The sequence below is a fragment of the Mauremys reevesii genome, linkage group 2 (genome assembly GCF_016161935.1).
Source record: "Mauremys reevesii isolate NIE-2019 linkage group 2, ASM1616193v1, whole genome shotgun sequence".
Classification (NCBI taxonomy): Eukaryota; Metazoa; Chordata; order Testudines; family Geoemydidae; genus Mauremys; species Mauremys reevesii.
The window spans coordinates 158,412,622-158,431,681 of NC_052624.1; the positions used below are offsets into that span (position 1 = coordinate 158,412,622).

Sequence of the window (19,060 nt, forward strand, 5' to 3'; positions counted from 1 at the left end):
TACTCAGATATTACAGTGATGGGCACTAATATACGCACTTAGATGTTGATTGATAGAAAATAAATAAGGGAGACAGAATCAGATCCTATCCAAACAAGAGATGGGGAAAGCAGACAATCTAGCACAGTATCTGAAAACTGTCCTTAAATAAAATGGGCCTGGTTTTCCTCTCACTTCCACTGATGTAACTCAGAACTAACTCCTTGAAGGCACCCGGAGAGTGTAAAGTAAGAGGAGAATCCGGTCTAATGTTTTCCAGGAGGCCTTCACATGTCTTGCTTAAACCACTGGCTTAGGTCTTGAGTTCCAAAACGCAGGCCTGTTTGCTTTCCCCTTCACTTTTGCTGCACATGTCCTATCCCATTTCTTTACAGTCTCCTTCAAGGGAAAAAAAAAACCCCTCGGAGTGCAAATGGGCTTACGAGGGGCTTTGTGCCTAACAACACTATTACCAGCCCTGCTGCTCCCCAGAGGGTAATTATATTTTAGTTACGATGTCAATAAGCGGCTCCCAGGAGAGCTTTTCTTTTTTAATCCTTTGAAACTCTGAGTGAATAAAATGCAGCTTGGAAAAGCAAACCGAGGCAAGAAATTTTCTATTTATAGGAAGTGCTTTGGGATTTTTACATGACAATGACATTTTTTTAGGCTCAGGTAAGTGCCTTTCTGCACATGTCAGTCTCTGAACCATTGTCTTCCGCCTTTACCTCTCTCTTCTCTCCTCATGTTGTTGTTGACTGTTTCTGCAGAGGCAGTTGGCAGAGTGAGAACACTGGAGAATGAATCACAGCCAAGTTATAAAAGGATCCCCGTCATCACAGAGCTGAGTAAGTTATTCTTTGGGAACAAATTTCACAGAAGCGATATGCGTACTGCATTATTTATTTACCCCAGACCCCCTTTAAAATTCACAGACAGAAAACAACAAGCACTGCATGTCCAAGGAGCATTAAAAGGGTTGATTTAAATGTTAATTTGGTGGCTTTGAAGAAGTCAGGGAAAAAAACCTATAACTGTGTGTTACAAAATCCCCAGTGTATAGTGAGTCTATTGAGGAGAGAAAGGATACCCTGGTGGCTATGCAACTGACCTAGACCTCAGGAAATGTGGGTTCAGTTCCTGGTTCTGCTGCAGACTCCCTCTGGGACCTGAGCAAGTCCCTTAATCTCTCTGTGCCTCAGTTCCTCATCTGTAAAATTAGGGCTAGTAACACTTTTCTCTCTTTCATCTCATTTGTACTACACTGTCACCTGGAGGCTTCAGCCCACTGTCCAGAAAGTCAGTCCCTGTACCAAAGAGCATGCAATCTAAGTACTGCCTGCCTCACAGGGGTGTGCTGTGAAGATAATTCAGAATGACTGTGAGGGATTCAGACACTGCTGTGATGGGGTCCATATTAGTCTGGAGACAGCTCGAGAGCTCGGCGCATTTTAGTATCAGACCCAGTGAATACGTCTGTCCTTCACATCCCATATTGTTCAGCCACTCTGGATTTCATTTATAACAGAGACAACCCACAATGCTTTTTCATGCTACTCTTGGCAGTTTCATCTTCATCCCCTGGTGATTACATACTAAATCCATTAATTAGAAACATCTGCAATGATTAACTGATTACTACCAACATAGCAGGCAGTGTGACACCAGAGTGGTATGGCTGGGCTGCTAGTCTCCAGGGATGCGGATGTTTAGTTCCATTTAGAGTGCTGACACAAGGCAGTACTCATCAAATTAGCATAGTGTGTTGCTAGGCGTCCTGACTGGGCCCTGACTCCCTCGGCCACTGTTTTGTTTGGCATGATCCTTTAAAAGTGCCATGTGCACTGAACAACTCAGTGACAGTTCTGTCAATTCCAGAACCACCCTCCATTCATAACTGAGCCAGAACCAATGACCTACCCTTCCTTCTTGTCCATCTGTAACCATCTCTCAGGATCATTGCAGCACAGCTTATGGTAACCCTTTCAAAGCTGGATCCCCTGAGGCGGCGGTAGGAATGGCTGAGATGGTTTGAATAGGAGGTTTACTTGTTTGTCTGAGGTTTGACAATAATATTATTTTATTTATGTATTTATTTTTTATTTATTGTTTCTCCTATTTCCATGATCCCCTGTGCTTCCCAGTTCCAGCTGGGGCAGGAAGTAAAAGTACGGAAAAGCTCCAAGGATGGCTGTGGTGGTGCTGCTTGTGACCTGGTAGTCATTACACTTGGAATAACTGTTAATGAAGAATCCAGAGACAGTTTCAAAAAATAACAAAATTTCTATTAGGAGAGTCTATTTGGCTGAGCTAATTGAAGCTGCACCAGCTGGAGAGAGAGAAAAACGTAGCTCTCCACATAAACATGATCCTCCCCAAAGCTACCCAAGGTCCAGTGACTGTACATTCTACCCATATAGGTCTCCATTCCTATAGTATATTATCAGCTCACATCCATTAATTAATTTACCCTCGCAACACCCCAAGATGTAGGGATGTATGACTACCTCATCTTACAGAGGTAAATGAATGAATAAAAGAGTAAATGAATTCTTTGCAAAAGTCTTCACTGCAGATGATGTGAGGGAGATTCCCTCACCTGAGCCATTTCTTTTAGGTGACAAATTTGAGAAACTGTCCCAGATTGAGGTGTCAATAGAGGAAGTTTTGGAACAAATTGGTAAATTAAACAATAATCAGTCATCAGGGCCAGATGGCATTCACTTAAGAGTTCTGAAAATGCGAAATTGTAGAACTGCTAACTGAGGTATGTAACCTATCACTTAAATCAGCTTCTGTACCAGATGACTGGAGGTAGCTAATGTGACACCACTTTTAAAAAAGACTACAGAGGTGATCCTGCCAATTACAGGCCAATAACCCTAACTTCAGTTCCAGGCAAATTGGTTGAAACTATAGTAAAGAACAGAATTATCAGACACATGGATGAACACAATTTGTTGGAGAAGAGTCAACATGGCTTTTATAAAGGGAAATCATGCCTCACCTATCTATTAGAATTCTTTGATGGGGTCAATAAACATGTGGACAAGGGTGATCCAGTGGATATAGGGTACTTGGGCTTTCAGAAAGCCTATCACAAAGTCCCTCACCAAAGGCTCTTAAGCAAAATAAGGAGTCAAGGGATAAGAGGGAAGGTTCTCTCATGGATCTGTAACTGGTTGAAAGACAGTAAACAAAGGGCAGGAATAAATGGTCAGTTTTCAGAAAGGGGAGGTGTAAATAGTGGTATCCCTTGGGATCTGTGGGACCAGTAGTGTTCAACATACTCACAAATTATTTGGAAAAAGGGGTAAATAGTAAGGTGGCAAAGTTTGCAGATGACACAAATTACTCAATCCAAAGCTGACTGCAAAGAGTTACATAGGGATCTCACCAAACTGGGTGACTGGGCAACAAAATGGCAGATGGAATTCAGCATTGATAAATGCAAAGTAATGCATATTGGAAAACATAATCCCAACTATGCATACAAAATGATAGAATCTAAATTAGCCATTACCACTCAAGAAAAAGATCCTAGATTCATTGTGGATAGTTCTCTGAAAACATCCACTCAATGTGCAGCAGCAGGCAAAAAAGCTAACAGAATGCTGGGAACCGTTAGGAAAGAGAGAGATAGTAGGACAGTAAATATCATAATGCCAATATATAAATCCATGGTACCTCCACACCTGGAATACTGTATGCAGTTCTGGTCACCCCATCTCAGAAAAGAGAGATTCGAATTGGAAAAGGTACAGAGAAGGGCAACAAAAATTATTAAGGGGATGGAACAGCTTCCATATGAGGAGAGATTAAAAAGACTGGGACTGTTCAGCTTGGAAAAGAGACAGCTAAGGGGAGCTATGATAGAGGTCTATAAAATCATGAATGGTGTGGAGAAAGTGAATAAGGAAGTGCATAAGGAAGTGCTATTTAACTCTTCAAATTACACAGAAACCAAGGGTCACCAATGAAATTAATAGGCAGCAGGTTTAAAACCAGCAAAAGGATGAGATAACTGGCTCCGTGGATGAGGGGAAAGCAGTGGACGTGTTATTCCTTGACTTTAGCAGAGCTTTTGATACGGTCTCCCACAGTATTCTTGCTAGCAAATTAAAGAGATATGGGATGGATGAATGGACTATAAGATGGATAGAAATCTGGCTAGATCATCAGGCTCAACAGGTAGTGATCAAGGGCTCCATGTCTAGTTGGCAGCTGGTATCAAGTGGAGTGTCCCAAGGGTTGGTGTTGGGGCCAGTTTTGTTCAGATCTTCATTAATGATCTGGAGGATGGCGTGGACTGCACCCTCAGCAAGTTTGCAGATGACACTAAACTGGGAGGAGTGGTAGATATGCTGGAAGATAGGGATAGGATACAGAAGGTCCTAGACAAATTAGAGGATTGGGCCAAAAAAATCTGATGGAGTTCAACAAGGACAAGTGCAGAGTCCTGCACTTAGGACAGAAGAATCCCATGCACTGCTACAGACTAGGGGATGAGTGGCTAGGCAGCAGTTCTGCAGAAAAGGACCTAGAGGTTACAGTGGACGAGAAGCTGGATATGAATCAACAGTGTGCCCTTGTTGCCAAGAAGGTTAACGGCATTTTGGGCTGTATAAGTAGGAGCACTGCCAATAGATCGAGGGATGTGATCATTCCCCTCTATTCGGCACTGGTGAAGCCTCATCTGAAGTACTGTGTCCAGTTTTGGGATGTGGAAAAATTGGAAAGAGTCCAGCAGAGGGCAACAAAAATGATTAGGGGGCTGGAGCACATGAGTTATGAGGAGAGGCTGAGGGAACTGGGATTATTTAGTCTGCAGAAGAGAAGAATGAGGTGGGATTTGATAGCTGCTTTCAACTACCTGAAGAGGGTTCCAAAGAGGTTGGATCTAGACTGTTCTCAGTGGTAGCAGATGACAGAACAAGGAGTAATGGTCTCAAGTTGCAGTGGGGGAGGTTTAGGTTGGATATTAGGAAAAACTTTTTCACTAGGAGGGTGGTGAAGCACTGGAATGGGTTACCTAGGGAGGTGGTGGAATCTCCTTCCTTAGAGGTTTTTAAGGTCAGGCTTGACAAAGCCCTGGCTGGGATGGTTTAGTTGGGGATTGGTCCTGCTTTGAGCAGGGGGTTGGACTAGATGAACCTCTTGAGGTCCCTTCAAACCCTGATATTCTATGATTCTATTATTCTAAGTACAATGCAGAGTCAACCGTTGGAATGCATTGCCAGGGGATGATGTTGTGAAGACCAAAAGTATAACTGCGTTCAAAAAAGTATTAGTTAAGTTCCTGGAGGATAGCTCCATCAATGGCTATGAGCCAAGATGGTCAGGGATGCAACCCCATGATCTGGATGTCCCTAAGCCTCTGACTGCCAGATGTTGGGACTGGTTGACAGGGGATGAATCTCTTGACAATTTCCCAGTTCTGTTCATTTCCTTTGACACATGTGGCATTAGACACTGTTGGAAGACAGGATACTGGACTATATGGACCATTGGTCTGGCTCAGTATGGCCGTTTTTATGTACAGAAGGAGACCTGAGGTATAGAGAGATCTCATGACTTGCTTAAGGTCATATAGGAAGTCTGGGGCAGAACCAGAAATTGACCCCAGCTCTCCTGAGTCCCAATCCAGTGCCTTAGCCACAAGACTATCCTTATTTACATCCTCAGAACATCTTACTATGGTCCTGATGCTGCCTTATCACAGCTTAACTTCCCATAGGTGCCAGGAAGCAGCAAAAATCATGAAAGAAGGTTGAGCTCTGAGGGTTCCAGCCTGATTTCATCAGTGTTCTGTCCCATGTCTTGGTACTGATAGTTTGGAAGCAATTACAAAGCATAGGTTTAGGGCATGATACCTCACTTAGGTTGTAAGCTCTTCAGGGCATTGACCATCTTTTTGTACAGCACCTAGCACCATGGGGTACTATCCATGCCTGAGATTTCTAGCCAATATTGCAATAGAAATAATAATCAAATAATAACACTTTTCCTACCAGCATCTCAGACCTATGGACCACTCTGACACTTGAATTTCCCATAGTTATGCTTTGATATTCACTTGTGCTGTGGTTTGTGTTTTTATGTCTCTGGCCTCCCATCATCTCAGAATGTTTTAAGCAGGCTGCTACGATCCAGCCCCACTGAGGAAAGAATATGCTGTCAAGCTGGTGGCTTAAGATAGGCAATGGACGAAGTGCACAATTCCCTCCAGGATTCCACGTGGCAGTGGAGGGGAAAACACCTGCAATCAGTTGATATGGCTTTGCATTGTAGTCACGTTAGATCTTTGACAAAGGAAGGAATTGAGGCCAGTCCCTTAGCACATGCTTCTCTGCCCCCACTGTGGCCTAGAACAGATTGGGAATCTGTTTTCAGACTCGGGGGTAAGGTAGGAAGGCAAATGCCCTCAAGAGTTTAAGACCTGAAAGCACAAAAACAGTTGTCTTGCAAAAAGTCTATCATATAGCCCCCAGTCCAGTGATGCACTTATGCCTGTGCCTACCTTTAAGCACATGACTAGTTCCAAGCCAATGGAGGAATTACTTGTGTGCTTAAAGTTAGCCATATACATAAATGCTTTTTGGATCAGGTCTGTGGCTAACCTCTGGTCACTGCTGGGTACTACATACCAATGTCAGCAATAGGACATCCATTACCAATGTTGCCATCTACCAAAGGCATCTTCTGGATACCAGTCACACGCTGCTCAAAACCTGCCAAAAGAAGCATCTTGGTATCCCTTAATATCTTAGACCCTTAGTATCTTTGGGTGAAATCCTGGGCCAACTGAAGTCAATGGGAGTTTTGACGTTAATCTCCATGGGGATAGGATTTCATCCTCTCTCTTTCAAATTGCCATCTCTTTTGGTCAAGGCTTGGCCTTTGCTCTATGTCCATACAATAGTTAGCACAATGGAGTACTGACTGCAAAGGCCTCTAGGAGCTGCCACAATATAACGGGTAACTAGTAAATTCCTAGGAGTTCTTCAGTCACCACCTACCAAAGGAAGCCCATTACAGATTCCCAGCTCCCAACAGGCATAAGAAGGCATCAGCAGACCCAATTTCTACGTTAAAAAATGCTCTCCAGGAACTCAGACCCATTGTATTAAAAGGAGCCAAGCCGTTTCCTCAGGATTCTCATCAGCAATATGATATCTTAGTTGATTCAGCATTGCCAAGCTTGGCTGGCCAAGTACACTGGCCTGAGTACCCATGAAGGAAATAGGCATGGATATAGCTGTTGGAGGATCATTCCCACATCTGGAGAGTTGTGTTACTGCCCTTATATTCTGATCGACTGCTGCTTTTCCCTGACTTATGGGGACATGAGGAGGAGTATTCAAGGAAGGGAACTAGCCAAACCAGCCACTCCCATCAGGCTGATCTAAAGCCCATTGAAGTCAATAGAATTTCTCACTGAGTGCAGTGGGCTTTTGTTCAGCCCTGGGAACTGGCTGGCAGAGCTTGGATTTTCAACGCAACAAACTTCTGATTTGCTCGGCTACTCCCTCAAACACAGGATGACTGGATGTTCCTCTGGAGTTCCGGCAGCTAGATACCCTTGGCACAAGAGGCCAATAAGTGAAACAAAAAACATAAACAATAACAACCCCCCTAAATGGAAAAGAATGGGTGAAAAAACAAAACAGGTTATTTCAATCTATGCTAGTATGTCCATGGGTTTTATACCCAGATTCTTATGGGCCCATCAATGGAGCGATGCTGATTTATACCAGTTGAGGGTCTGACCCCCAACATCTAGGTTTGGTTAAATTTCTATATACACTGCTGAATGATAACGCCAGTGTCACTGGGTATCAGAAGTCTTTCAACAGCAATGTGAAACTGGCCAATTTTAGTCATCTGCTTTAAGTATCTGTTCAAATGCCTCCTAGCTCTGCAGGGCACAAAATACATTAATCAGTAATCACAGAAAGGTTACTTGTTAAGGTTTTATTTTTAATGGGAAAAATGGGTTCTTGGTCTTAATTCCTTTGCTCATTCTGTCCCACTCCAGCTGTGTTGCTGTCATTCATCAACATTCTCACTGGCATCACTAAAATACTAGCATATACCTAGTGCATTCAGGAGCACAGCAGGTGCCTTCTGCCTGGATGGATTTACACAGTCGATTAAAAATAGATAAGAAAGTTAAAGCAATGCCATTTTTTATTATGAGGATTTCTTCAAAAACTCTCTGTTGGCTCTTAAATGTGGGCAAGACTGACAGACGGCCTGACGTCCCACCATGTCCCATAACATAAGAACTGATGGGGCAAGGGTTTCAAAAAATTAACTAGATACATTTAAACACATAGCATTTTTTTTCTTTTTTATGATTATGTAATTAACTAGTGGAACTCACTGCTACAGGATAGTGAGGCATTATGGGTAAAAGTTTCCAAAACATTTAAGTGACTTGGGAACTTAGGAACCTAAGACTTAGATAATTTTTGAAAATGAGACTAGTTCCTAAGTCATTTGAGTGCTTTGGAAACTTTTTCCCTGTGTCTCTAAGGTGGGGGTTCTTGGTGTGATACACTTTTGCCCCAGTGCACAACTGGTCAGGTTCATTAAATGCTTTTTTTCTCTTCTTCCTCTAAAGCAATAGATTCTGGCTAGTGCAGGAGACAGGATAATGGGCTAGGTTAGATGAATCATTGTTCTGTTCTCATCCTGTATGGTAACTACAGTGTTTTTAAGATCTTTAGTGTTCCTTCTTTTATTGATTGCTTGCTTGCTTGATTCTACAGACGCTACATCGAATGTCCAGTTCATTGATCACAACATTAGCAGCACCTCTCACATCCCAGGACAGGAGCTGGATCTCACCACCACCTTTTCCAGTGAAGCTATCTTCTCAGATAGCTTTTTGGATTCTCTCTTGTCCACTGTAAGTACATCACTGACTCCTGTAACTGGTTGCCTCATAAACAACCACTCGCTAGGACAGGGACAACTGATCAAGGAACATAGCAATTGCCATATGGGATAAATCCACTAAGTCTCCCATCCTGTCTCCAAAAACAGCCAATACCAGCTACTTCAGACCAAGGTGCAAGAAACCCTGCAGTAGGTAGTGATTGGATTAGTTAGAGCTTGTCTTATGCCCTAATGCAGGAGGGTTTATAGCTCTTCCAAAACTCTTGTATATTTTTAATCCTTTACATTTTATAGCTCTAGATATTCCTGTTATCCAGAGAAATGTTTACTCCTTTTTTGAATCCTGCTCTTGGCCTCAATGATATCTTGTGGCAGTGAGTTCCACAGGGTTAAGGGAATCTGGAGAACCATAAGTTCCAAGAGACATCTCATTCAGTGCACACCATTATCAGCACTCTCATTATCTATGCCCGGGGTTCTCAAATGTCATTGCATCGCAACCCCCTTCTGAAAACAAAAATTACTACACGACCCCAAGAGGAGGGACCAAAGCCTGAGCCTGCCCAAGCCTCACTGCCCTGGGTGGGGGTGGGCAGGCCCAAAGCCTGAGCCCCACCGCCCCAGGTGGGGGGCCTGTAATCTGATCCCCACCACCCAGGGCTGAAGCCCTTGGACAACAACTTCTGGCCTGGGCAGTGGTGCTCAAGCTTCGCTTCGGCCGTAGGCCCCAGCAAGGCTAAGGCCAGCCTTGGCAACCCCATTAAAACAGGCTGTTCCGACGCACAGTTTGAAAACCGCTGCCCTACGCTATATAAATAAGAGTTATCTGGAGTTATTTTATAGTGTTTTCATTAGAGGTTTTTTGTTTGTTTGTTTTGTTTTAAAGAATTCTTACTTGCTGTAAAAGATATTTAGGATTAGTATGACTTTTTTTTTAAGCATGATTTAGATCAGGAGCAAGCTGTTCCTGTGAAGGGAAATGTATTTGTTCAAACCATCATTACCTTTGACACCAATTGGACCCTTTGTTGGAAATCACAATAGTAGTGCCAAAAACTGAATGGCCCATGAAGACTCAAACTTCTTGTTCATCCAAGGGAGGGGGGGACAAGGGGAGTGGGAGAAGGTACCTCCATGTCCGGCTTGAGGTGCATTGGTGAGCTGAAGTGTGGGGGACATTTGCATGACCACTACCCTGCTATAACTGATGTGGGGATAAACAGAACACTTCATTCTCCAGGGATGTCCGTCTGGCACCAGCATGGAAATTCAATTTGGCTGGATTGAAAAGTGAAGTCAATGGGAGTAGTTCTATTGACTTCCGTGGGCTATGTATCATGACAGTGGTATGTTTTCTACAAAGAGATTTAGGTGTACAACTAATGCTACACGTGTTGCCACAATCATAGACCCTATGTGGTCCAGATGTCTGCAAGCCACATCAGATTAGGACCCTTACAAAAGAGGTAAAGTTGTGAACCTGCAGAAATTGTTGGCAATGGCTCCGTATAACATTTGTATCTTTAAGAGTGTGTTTAACATGGTACACGGGATTGAAAATGTAAGGAGAGCAGAGAGAATATGACAGTTCCCCGCCCCCATAACGTACTCATGTCAGATCGCTGACAGACGTGAGTGATCCTGATGGTAGTGACACAGATGATGGAAAGTGTGGGACAGTTAAGCCAACATTTTGTCAGCAAGACAGCAGCTCAATTCATAATAAGCCTGCATCTCCCAAACTGGCTGCCCTTCTTTCTTAACTGTGCCACCTCCCATCCCCCTCGACCTTCAGTGCTGCAGGCAAGTTACATGTGACGTGCCTTGGATTCAGGTGTAACAAGATACTGCTTGGGCGGCAGTTTTAAAGAAATTGAATAAATACACAGCAAACCTCTTGAAGGGATAAGCAGTCCAGAAAAAAAGAGTGTCAAGTCCAGTTATGCTTTCCTGAGAAGGCTCCAGTGTTAGGGAAAGTATTATATTGCTGCTAGTCACTGATATGTCAGTCAGCCTGACTGTAATTAAGGATTGCTGGTGTCAAGTGTAAAAGTAACTTGAGATCTAGCATGACCTGTCTTAAAGGATAAAATTTCACTCAGGCTTCAGATCCCAAGTCAGTCCAGGAATGATCAACTCTCAGGTCTAATTTTTCAGCAGAACGTCTTTGGTCAGATTCAGCTGGTCATTAAATGTAGGAAAGAAGGAAAAGAGACATGATATTGTTTAGTCAGGCAGAGGGTTGGGAAAAGCAAAGCAAGCGAATGAGAATAAAGACTAGAGGAAAGCATTCAGCTGTTAAATATCATCTCTGCTTTCCCATCATTGTGAAGATCTGCTGAAAGTTCCTGGGTTTTTGAGGCTGCCTGAGAGCCAGCTTGTTGTTTTCCTGTAACTGGAAAGGACGGTGCTAGAGAGGTCAGTGTGGAGGAAAAGCAACGACAGTAGATTCCGTCAAGTGAAGCATAACCCCCTCGGAAGTCCAAAGTAGAAATGGCTCTCGCGCTAACCTGATACTTGATGGCTAGCTGGGCAGAAAGGAGCTATATAGCGCAAGAAGAGAGAGAGGATGATTTTGTGGGTAAGGCACTGAAAAGAGTGCAATTAATGGATCTGCCACAGGTTTTCTGCATGATGGGGGGCAACTCATGCAGGGCCAGGTTTGCAAATGCTCAGCACCTACAATTGGTCTGGATTTCCTATCATGCTCAGCAAGGTAACTGCTCAGTAATGTGAGAATAGGGTTCACAGCCTGTCCTGTTCTATGCAGTGGCATTCCAAGGACATCCACACTCTTCAGGCTGTAACCAAATAACAGATGGAGAAGTCAGTGGTGTCTCCCCATTTCATCACAAGAACTTGGCTCTTTTACAGTGAGCTTGGAGATCCATTTTATGCACGCTGAAACTTGCCTGCGTGCATATACTCTTACACATCTCTTTACTTGTTTTGCCCCTTTCAAACTTCTACATTATAACTGAGCAAAGAAAGTACAGAATGAGGGTGACATGCAAATCCTATTAATTCACCCAAGTATGGAAATACAATTCTTTTGATGTCAAAAAGTACAGCAATGATATGTTAAATAGCTCAGTGCTCTTCAGTTAAATATGTAAAATGCAGATTCCTCTGGAACAGTATCACTTCAGAATAACCCTGCACTACAGCTCCTTACTTTAAAAGGCTGATAATTACTCTAACAGCATTATAGCCTTTTGCCCAACAACATGTTCATATGTTCTTAAGCGGATTTGAGTTTAGCTTGGATTTAGTAACACCATTCCTTCTCCACAGCTTGTTTAGTTTTTCCTCCTGAGAATGCAGGTGACAGATTCCATAAGATTGCTACATGTGGGAAATGAGTTTTTGAGAAAGAGTAGAAATTAAATGATTTGATGCATTGAGATTATGGGCAGAGGGAATTGATTCAGATAAATATAAGAAAAATGCTATTTTCCCCTCCCCCCAAAAAAAATTGAATTTGAACCAGACACTTTTTTTTTTCAGGTTTGCAAAAGCTCAGTTGTCTTCCCTCCCCCCACCCCACCTTGTTTCAAGGTGTGCTTTACAGTTTCTCCAGAGAGCCTCCTTCTCTAGGTTAAATGGCTGGCACTGATTCTCCTTGTGGAGTTGCTTACATTGTGAAGAGTGTGTTTCAGAAGCTATCTTTCTGAGCTGGTAGTATTTTTTGCCTACTATTATTGGTATAAATGAATTCACAAAGTGCAGGACAATAGAGGACCAGACCCACTGCGTCCTGCAGAGTTTGGACTATACACTTATTGAGTATTCTATTTCGCCACTCTGGGGTGATATTTTGAAAGCTCTATGTGTTAGTTCTGTCTTCACCAGTCTTTTTCCAAAACAGAGGGCCCATGAAGCTAAAGCATGCTGCATAACTTTAAAAAAATATAGCCACATAATTAGGGTGCTGTGCTTGGAATCAGAAGACCTGGGTTTTCTTTCCATTACTATCACTGACCTCTGTGTGACCTTGGGCAAGTCTTTTCACTACTTGCTGCCTCTGTTTCCCCTTTCACCCATTGTCTGACTTGTCTATTTAGACTGTAATCAGAGATAGATGGGAATTTGTCAACTAAATATTTTTTCATTGGAAAATACAAATTCATCAAAACCAAAACTTTTCTCAGAAAAGGGTTGGTTTCAATGAATATCCTGTTTTGAAAAATATTTAAAAGTAGAAGTTTCAAAATTGCCAAAATGTCCCCTTTTTGACATTTTCTAAGTGAAGTGTTCCATTTTTTTACTCCAAACAATTTTTTGTTTAGAAATTTAAGATAATTTATTGCAAAAAGCATTTAAGAAAATAAAAAGCTCAAAATCAAAATGAAACGTTTCTGTTGACCCAATTCAATTTCACACACCCCTCCCCCAGATTTCTGGTTCATTAAGATTGCTGAGATTTTTTTCACTTTTGTCCTGATTCAGGACAGGAATTCTTTTTCATTTTCATCTAATTTGGAGGAGAGGTGGCCGGGCTGGTGAGGTAGTGGGGAGAAGTCCCATTTTCTGACCAGGTCTAGTCAAACCACTGGAGCACACACTGTAGAGAATAATCCTGCACTGCAGGGATTACTGTACTAGAGGTACCCAAAGGTCATTTCTATCTTAAACTAATAGGGTGATCGCTTTTGTCAGCCTGATATGAACTGGAGGTTTTCCTGTCTGCTGTCACCTTCCTTTCCAGACCTACCGTAACCACCACATCTTGGCTCTGCTCCAGACTCTGGTGACGGGTGGGACAAACCCTGAACTGGAGGAACAGCTGGCAGAGAAGAATATGCTGAGTGGCAGTTTCAACAGCATGGCATACGTGGCCCCCAGAGCTAGATGCAAACTTGCACTTGTGCCACTGTCTAAGAGACTGTTAACAGACTCCCGGGTGAGTTATAGCACAGTCTTGCTAGTGTTGCTATTTGTGGGCTTGGTTCTGATCTCACACTGGTGTAAATTAGAAGTAACTCCCCTGAAGTCAACGAAAAACCAATATTGAGAGTACAATCAGGTCCCATATCACTATTCAGTGCAGCAGTGTGAACAGACTATCCTGTGTATATGACATGTCCTGTATCTCAGTGTTTTATGGGGTAAATATTTCATGACCTCTCACTGAATAGTGGGTTGGTTACCAAGTGCAGTCAGTAAATATCTCCTCCCTTACGCAACCTCACCACGTACGTAGTGTGATACAGCATGGCCAGAGGGCAGCAGGAGAGTGTTAGCAGGGAGCCTTATTCCCTGCAAGGGGTGGAAGGTTTGCTATAAATTAACTAGAGCACCTGATGCCAATTAGAGCACCTGAAGCCAATTAGAGTACCAGCAGTGAGTCACATGATATAAACCCCTGCTTCAGTCAGACAGTGTGGGTTGTTGGAGCAGGAAGGTTTGGTTGAAGCAGAGAGTGGTTTGAAGGAGTTGAAGCAGAGAACAGTTTTGAAGAGAGACAAAAGGAAAGTTTGGAAGAGTGCTGCGGTGGGCTGAGAAGTCCAAAAACCCTAGGTAAGGGGCACCTGGCTTGTGTAGAAGGAAGGCAAGAAGCCCCTCCACAAGCTGAAGGGCAGGAGAGGGAAGTAACCCAGGGGAAGGAACCACCAGTACAAGTGGTTTACCACTAACCTCAGGGCCCCTGGGTTGGGACCTGGAGAAGAGGGTGGGCCCAGGTCCCTGCCTCTCCACTCCACTCCTCAAGGACACTAGTGGGGTAATTAAAAATACCGGTTCAGAGGCAAGCAATGGTGCCCTGAACCTTCCCCAAAGAAGAGAAAGCGCGAGGCCCAGCATAACAGTACCGGCAATTTGCCACAGTAGTCTGATGCCAACTTCTATTACTACTTGGCAACAGTGGGCCAGATCCTCAGATGGCTGTAAATTGTCCGATTTACACCTGCCAAAGACCTGCTCCAGTACCACTAAGATACAAGTGCAATTGGTTTGGGCCACACCTGTATCACAGGATAAATCATCCTGCTTCTTCAGTCTTTTGTATTAAGTCATGTGCTGACAAGTACCATTGCATACAAGTGCAGGGTGGCCTGAGGGTTATACGGCAACACAATGCAACAAGCACCATTTCCACTCCATGAAACAATATCACTAACTAAGGAATAGCACAGGCTAGCAGTGATGCAGGATCAAGAGTGGGACTCAAATTCAGACACTCATGTGACACTGACCTGAGATAGCCCATGAGTGGCCAGCGGTGACCGTCTCAACAATATCCTTTATTTTTACAGCAAGATATTTTGGAACTTTAATAAGAATATGACGATGTACAAAATATCCCATGAATCACTTGTGTAGCTGGGATATTGGTGTCTTAATATGATATTGACACTCTGGTCTCCTGCAAGTCTCAGAGTGAAATATCACCTGAATCACCCTCTATCCAGGGGCGGCTCCAGGCCCCAGCACGCCAAGCATGTGCTTGGGGCGGCAAGCCGTGGGGGGAGCTCTGCCGGTGCTGCGAGGGCGGCAGGCTGGCTGCCTTTGGCGGCTTGCCTGCGGAGAGTCTGCTGGTCCCACGGCTTCAGTGGACTTCCTGCAGGTGTGCCTGCCATGCTTGGGGCGGCAAAATCCCTAGAGCCGCCCCTGCCTCTATCAACTTATCCTCTTGTTGTTCTCTTACCAAAATGCTGGTGCCTACTGACCAGGGCCTGGCCTAAATGTGTGTCTTCCAAAGATACCTGGCTTCCTTTGGCCCTGATTGTTATCCATGGTCATCTCTCCAGTGGTCATTATTGTATCCTTCATACAAATCCACAGGGACCAATGGAGGGGGGTGGTAGGTGAGGAATCTTGGCATGTACCATGTACCAAGGCTAGTGAATGTGACTTTCAAGACTAGGCAATGATCATCCTTATTAAGCATTTTGAAAACCACTCTCCAAATAAAGGCCCTGATTCAGCAAAGCCCTTCAGTCAATGGGACTTGAGCAAGTGCTTAAAGTTAAGAACATGCTTATGTACTTTGCTGAATCTAATTTATTTGGCTTTGGCTTTTCTCTGGCTGCTGAGTATGAAACACAACCATTCCCACATGCTCTAGTGGAGATATAAGACTGAGCTGACATATGTAAAATTCAGGTTCATTAAATTGGATCTGAATCTGTGGCTAAGGGTGTCAGATATCCTTACTTAATATTACTTAGATTGTAAAAACTCTTTGGGGCTGGGTCCTTTTTTTTTATTCTATGCTTCTACAGCACCAAGCACTATGGGGATCTGGTCCATGACTGGGGCTCCTCAGTGCTACAGAAATACCAATAATAATAAATCTGCTAATTGACCTCACCAGAGGGCTGAACGACCACTCCAGATAAGAATACTTTTTGTTCTCTCACTGCAGGATTCCTTTGGAGACATTTACTGCAAAGCATTAGACTTGTTTGGAATCCTTTGCTTTGGACTCTACCGTCTGACAGAAGAGTCCAATCCGCACAGGAATAGGGGAGTGCATTTTATTTGAAACAGTGTTTTATATTTACTTCAGTTTGAGCTGGGAAAGAAAGATCCAAAAAATATCTGTTTAATCAAGCATAATCATAATGCAGCAATTATTTTAGATGGTGGGAAAGGAGATACAATCAATTTTGGACTGCTCATGAAAACAAAGGAGTCACAGCATTCACTAATTACATGTGCAGTGCAGGCAGATGAAGCCTTCATGTGGCTCTAACAAGACACCTCAGTCTTGGTTTGCAGCTAAGATGCTAACCTTAATCTTAAACTAGAGCAGCCCCATCTGTTCCAGTGCTGTGCCTCCATGATATCCTAATTCTGGTCCCTTCCCCAGTTCTGAGTCAAACTAAGGACCCTTGTTATGGCCCTGGATATCCCCTGAACAAAGACCTTTAGATATATCTAATTCTGTGGTGGTTACAGTGCCTACTATGGGCTAGCATGAGAGACAATGATGCTTATTTAATGTCTGATTATTCTTTACATGTGAACACTGGCCGTTAGCGAGAGGCCAGAATGTGACATTAGTGGGGTTGTCCAAATTCATAGATTCCACAGATTTTAAAGTCAGAAGAGAGCACAATAATCATCTAATCTGATCTCCAGCATAACCAAGGCCAGAGAATCCCACCTAGTGATTCCTGCAATGAGCCAAAAATGTTGGTTGAACTAGAGCAATTCTCTTAAAAAGACACCCACTCTCCAAGTGATAAAGCACTTTATCACATCCCTTGGTAATCTCTTCCAGTGATTAATTAACCTCACTTAAAAACTTACATCTTACTCCTAGGTATAATTGAGGGCGAAGAAAGCCTATGAATGGTACTGTATAGTATGCACCCTCTAAGTCAGGCCACATGCCAAAGGTTACCACCCCCTATCAGTGTAATCCATTGGCGGGCCACGAGACAAATTGTTTACATTGACTGTCCACAGGCACAGTCTCCCACAGCTCCCAGTGGCTGCAGTTTGCTGTTTCTGGCCTATGGGAGTTGCGGGAAGCAGTGGGCTGCAGGCACGTGCTGGCCACCGTGTCCCACAGCTCCCATTGGCCGGGAACGGTGAACCATGGCCACTGGGAACTGAGGGGGGCCGTGCCTGCAGACAGTCAATACAAACAAAATGTTTCACAGCCCGCCAGCAGATTACCCTGATGGACTGCATGCTGAAGGTTGCCGATCCCTGTTCTAGTATCAGAGGGGTAGCTGTGTTAGTCTGGATCTGTAAAAAGCAACAAAGAGTCCTGTGGCACCTTATAGACTAACAGATGTATTGGAGCATAAGCTTTTGCGGGTGAATACCCACTTCGTCAGACGCATGTAATGGAAATTTCCAGAGGCAGGTATAAATATGCAGGCAAGAATCAGTCTAGAGATAACGAGGTTAGTTCAATCAGGGAGGATGAGGCCCTCTTCTAGCAGTTGAGGTGTGAACACCAAGGAAGGAGAAACTGCTTTTGTAGTTGGCTAGCCATTCGCAGTCCCTGTTCTAATTATTCAAAAGGATTTTTCAAGTGTAGTTAGACATTGCAAAAAGCTGCTATTCCCTAGCTGTCCTGAGCATTACTTAGCAAAGGTAATAGGAGCCCACAGAGCTGTTGGATTCTCATGTTCTGGTGCTTTTCCAGGTATGCAATTGCTCGGCCCCCAAATGATTTCAAGATGTTACCTACGGATATGCTGTTTTGCGTTGTCCCATTCGGCACCACAGCAACTAGTGACCTGTCAGTTTGTGAGGATCTTTCACCAAGGAGGCATCAGAACCATATGGTCAGCTCCAGAAAGCAGAATGACGTGATATTGTGATGTATTCCCTGGAAATAAAAAAGAATGTATTGGTTAATAAGACCCCACAATGAGCTTTCTTGGTCATTTTTTCCTAGGGATGTAGCAGGCAGTTTGAAATGCTTAAACACTGACATGAGCAACTGTGTAACCACTCAGGCTGGGATTTTCAAAAGTGCCTACAGAAGTTAGGCATCCATGTTAACCTTTGACCCATGACCTGAACTCAGATGATTAGGTAAATAATCATTTATAACTTAGCAAGCATCTTAACTCTTTCTAAATTAACACCAATGAAACTCAAGTTCTCATGCAAAGTAGGAGTAACCAAAGAAATGTAAGGATTATTTTCAAATAGGCTTTGCAGTAGACCTGGGGTACAATATTTAGCTTGGGGCCTAGTAGTAGTAATTATTAGCATGAGGCACGTTAGGCCTAATGTAAGTTAGCATAGGTAAGTAACCTTGGATTAGAAGATTTAGCAATATGTATCCTGTGATAGACTGTTAGCCTGCAAAGGCTGTATTTAGCCAGACTTCCTTAATGTCATTGAACAGAGAACCTTCTACCCTTACGACAATAGTGGGAATACCCAAAATAGATAGCCCAAATGCCCAAGAATAGACAGGAGGTCGAGACTTAATCAAATACGGTCTCAGAAATAGGTGGATGTAAGAAATAGGTGCATACAGGGGTATTGAACCTGAACCATGGCAAGAATTCAGGATGGTGTCAACCTTAATGCTTTTCTCTCCTTAAGGGGAACCCACAGTCCCATGGATTCATGAGTATACAATATGTGAATTCTGCTGCTGTTCATGTTTTTCTAATCCTGTGATTTCGCTTATAATGATTGTGGTATTAATAAAATTCATGAAATCTCTTTGTGTCTCACCAATCATCTTCTTCATAAT

The 19,060-nt window shown here is 43.3% G+C and overlaps 1 protein-coding gene across 5 annotated transcripts in view; it reads left to right on the plus strand.

The window, feature by feature from the left end:
* Positions 1–18,217, plus strand: part of KCNU1 (potassium calcium-activated channel subfamily U member 1) — an 87,493-nt gene extending 69,276 nt beyond the window's left edge. For 3 of the 5 annotated variants that reach the window (XM_039521219.1, XM_039521220.1, XM_039521221.1), the window contains exons 24-28: positions 750–827; positions 8,754–8,893; positions 13,592–13,786; positions 16,250–16,350; positions 17,990–18,217. In XM_039521219.1, the coding sequence (XP_039377153.1) occupies positions 750–827; positions 8,754–8,893; positions 13,592–13,786; positions 16,250–16,350; positions 17,990–18,167 (692 nt within the window). In that variant the 3' untranslated portion in view covers positions 18,168–18,217. Of the gene's footprint in view, positions 1–749; positions 828–8,753; positions 8,894–13,591; positions 13,787–16,249; positions 16,351–17,989 lie in introns of those variants that run through there. The other 2 variants (XM_039521222.1, XM_039521223.1) reach the window with 2 other exon arrangements.
* The last annotated feature ends 843 nt before the right edge of the window (positions 18,218–19,060 follow it).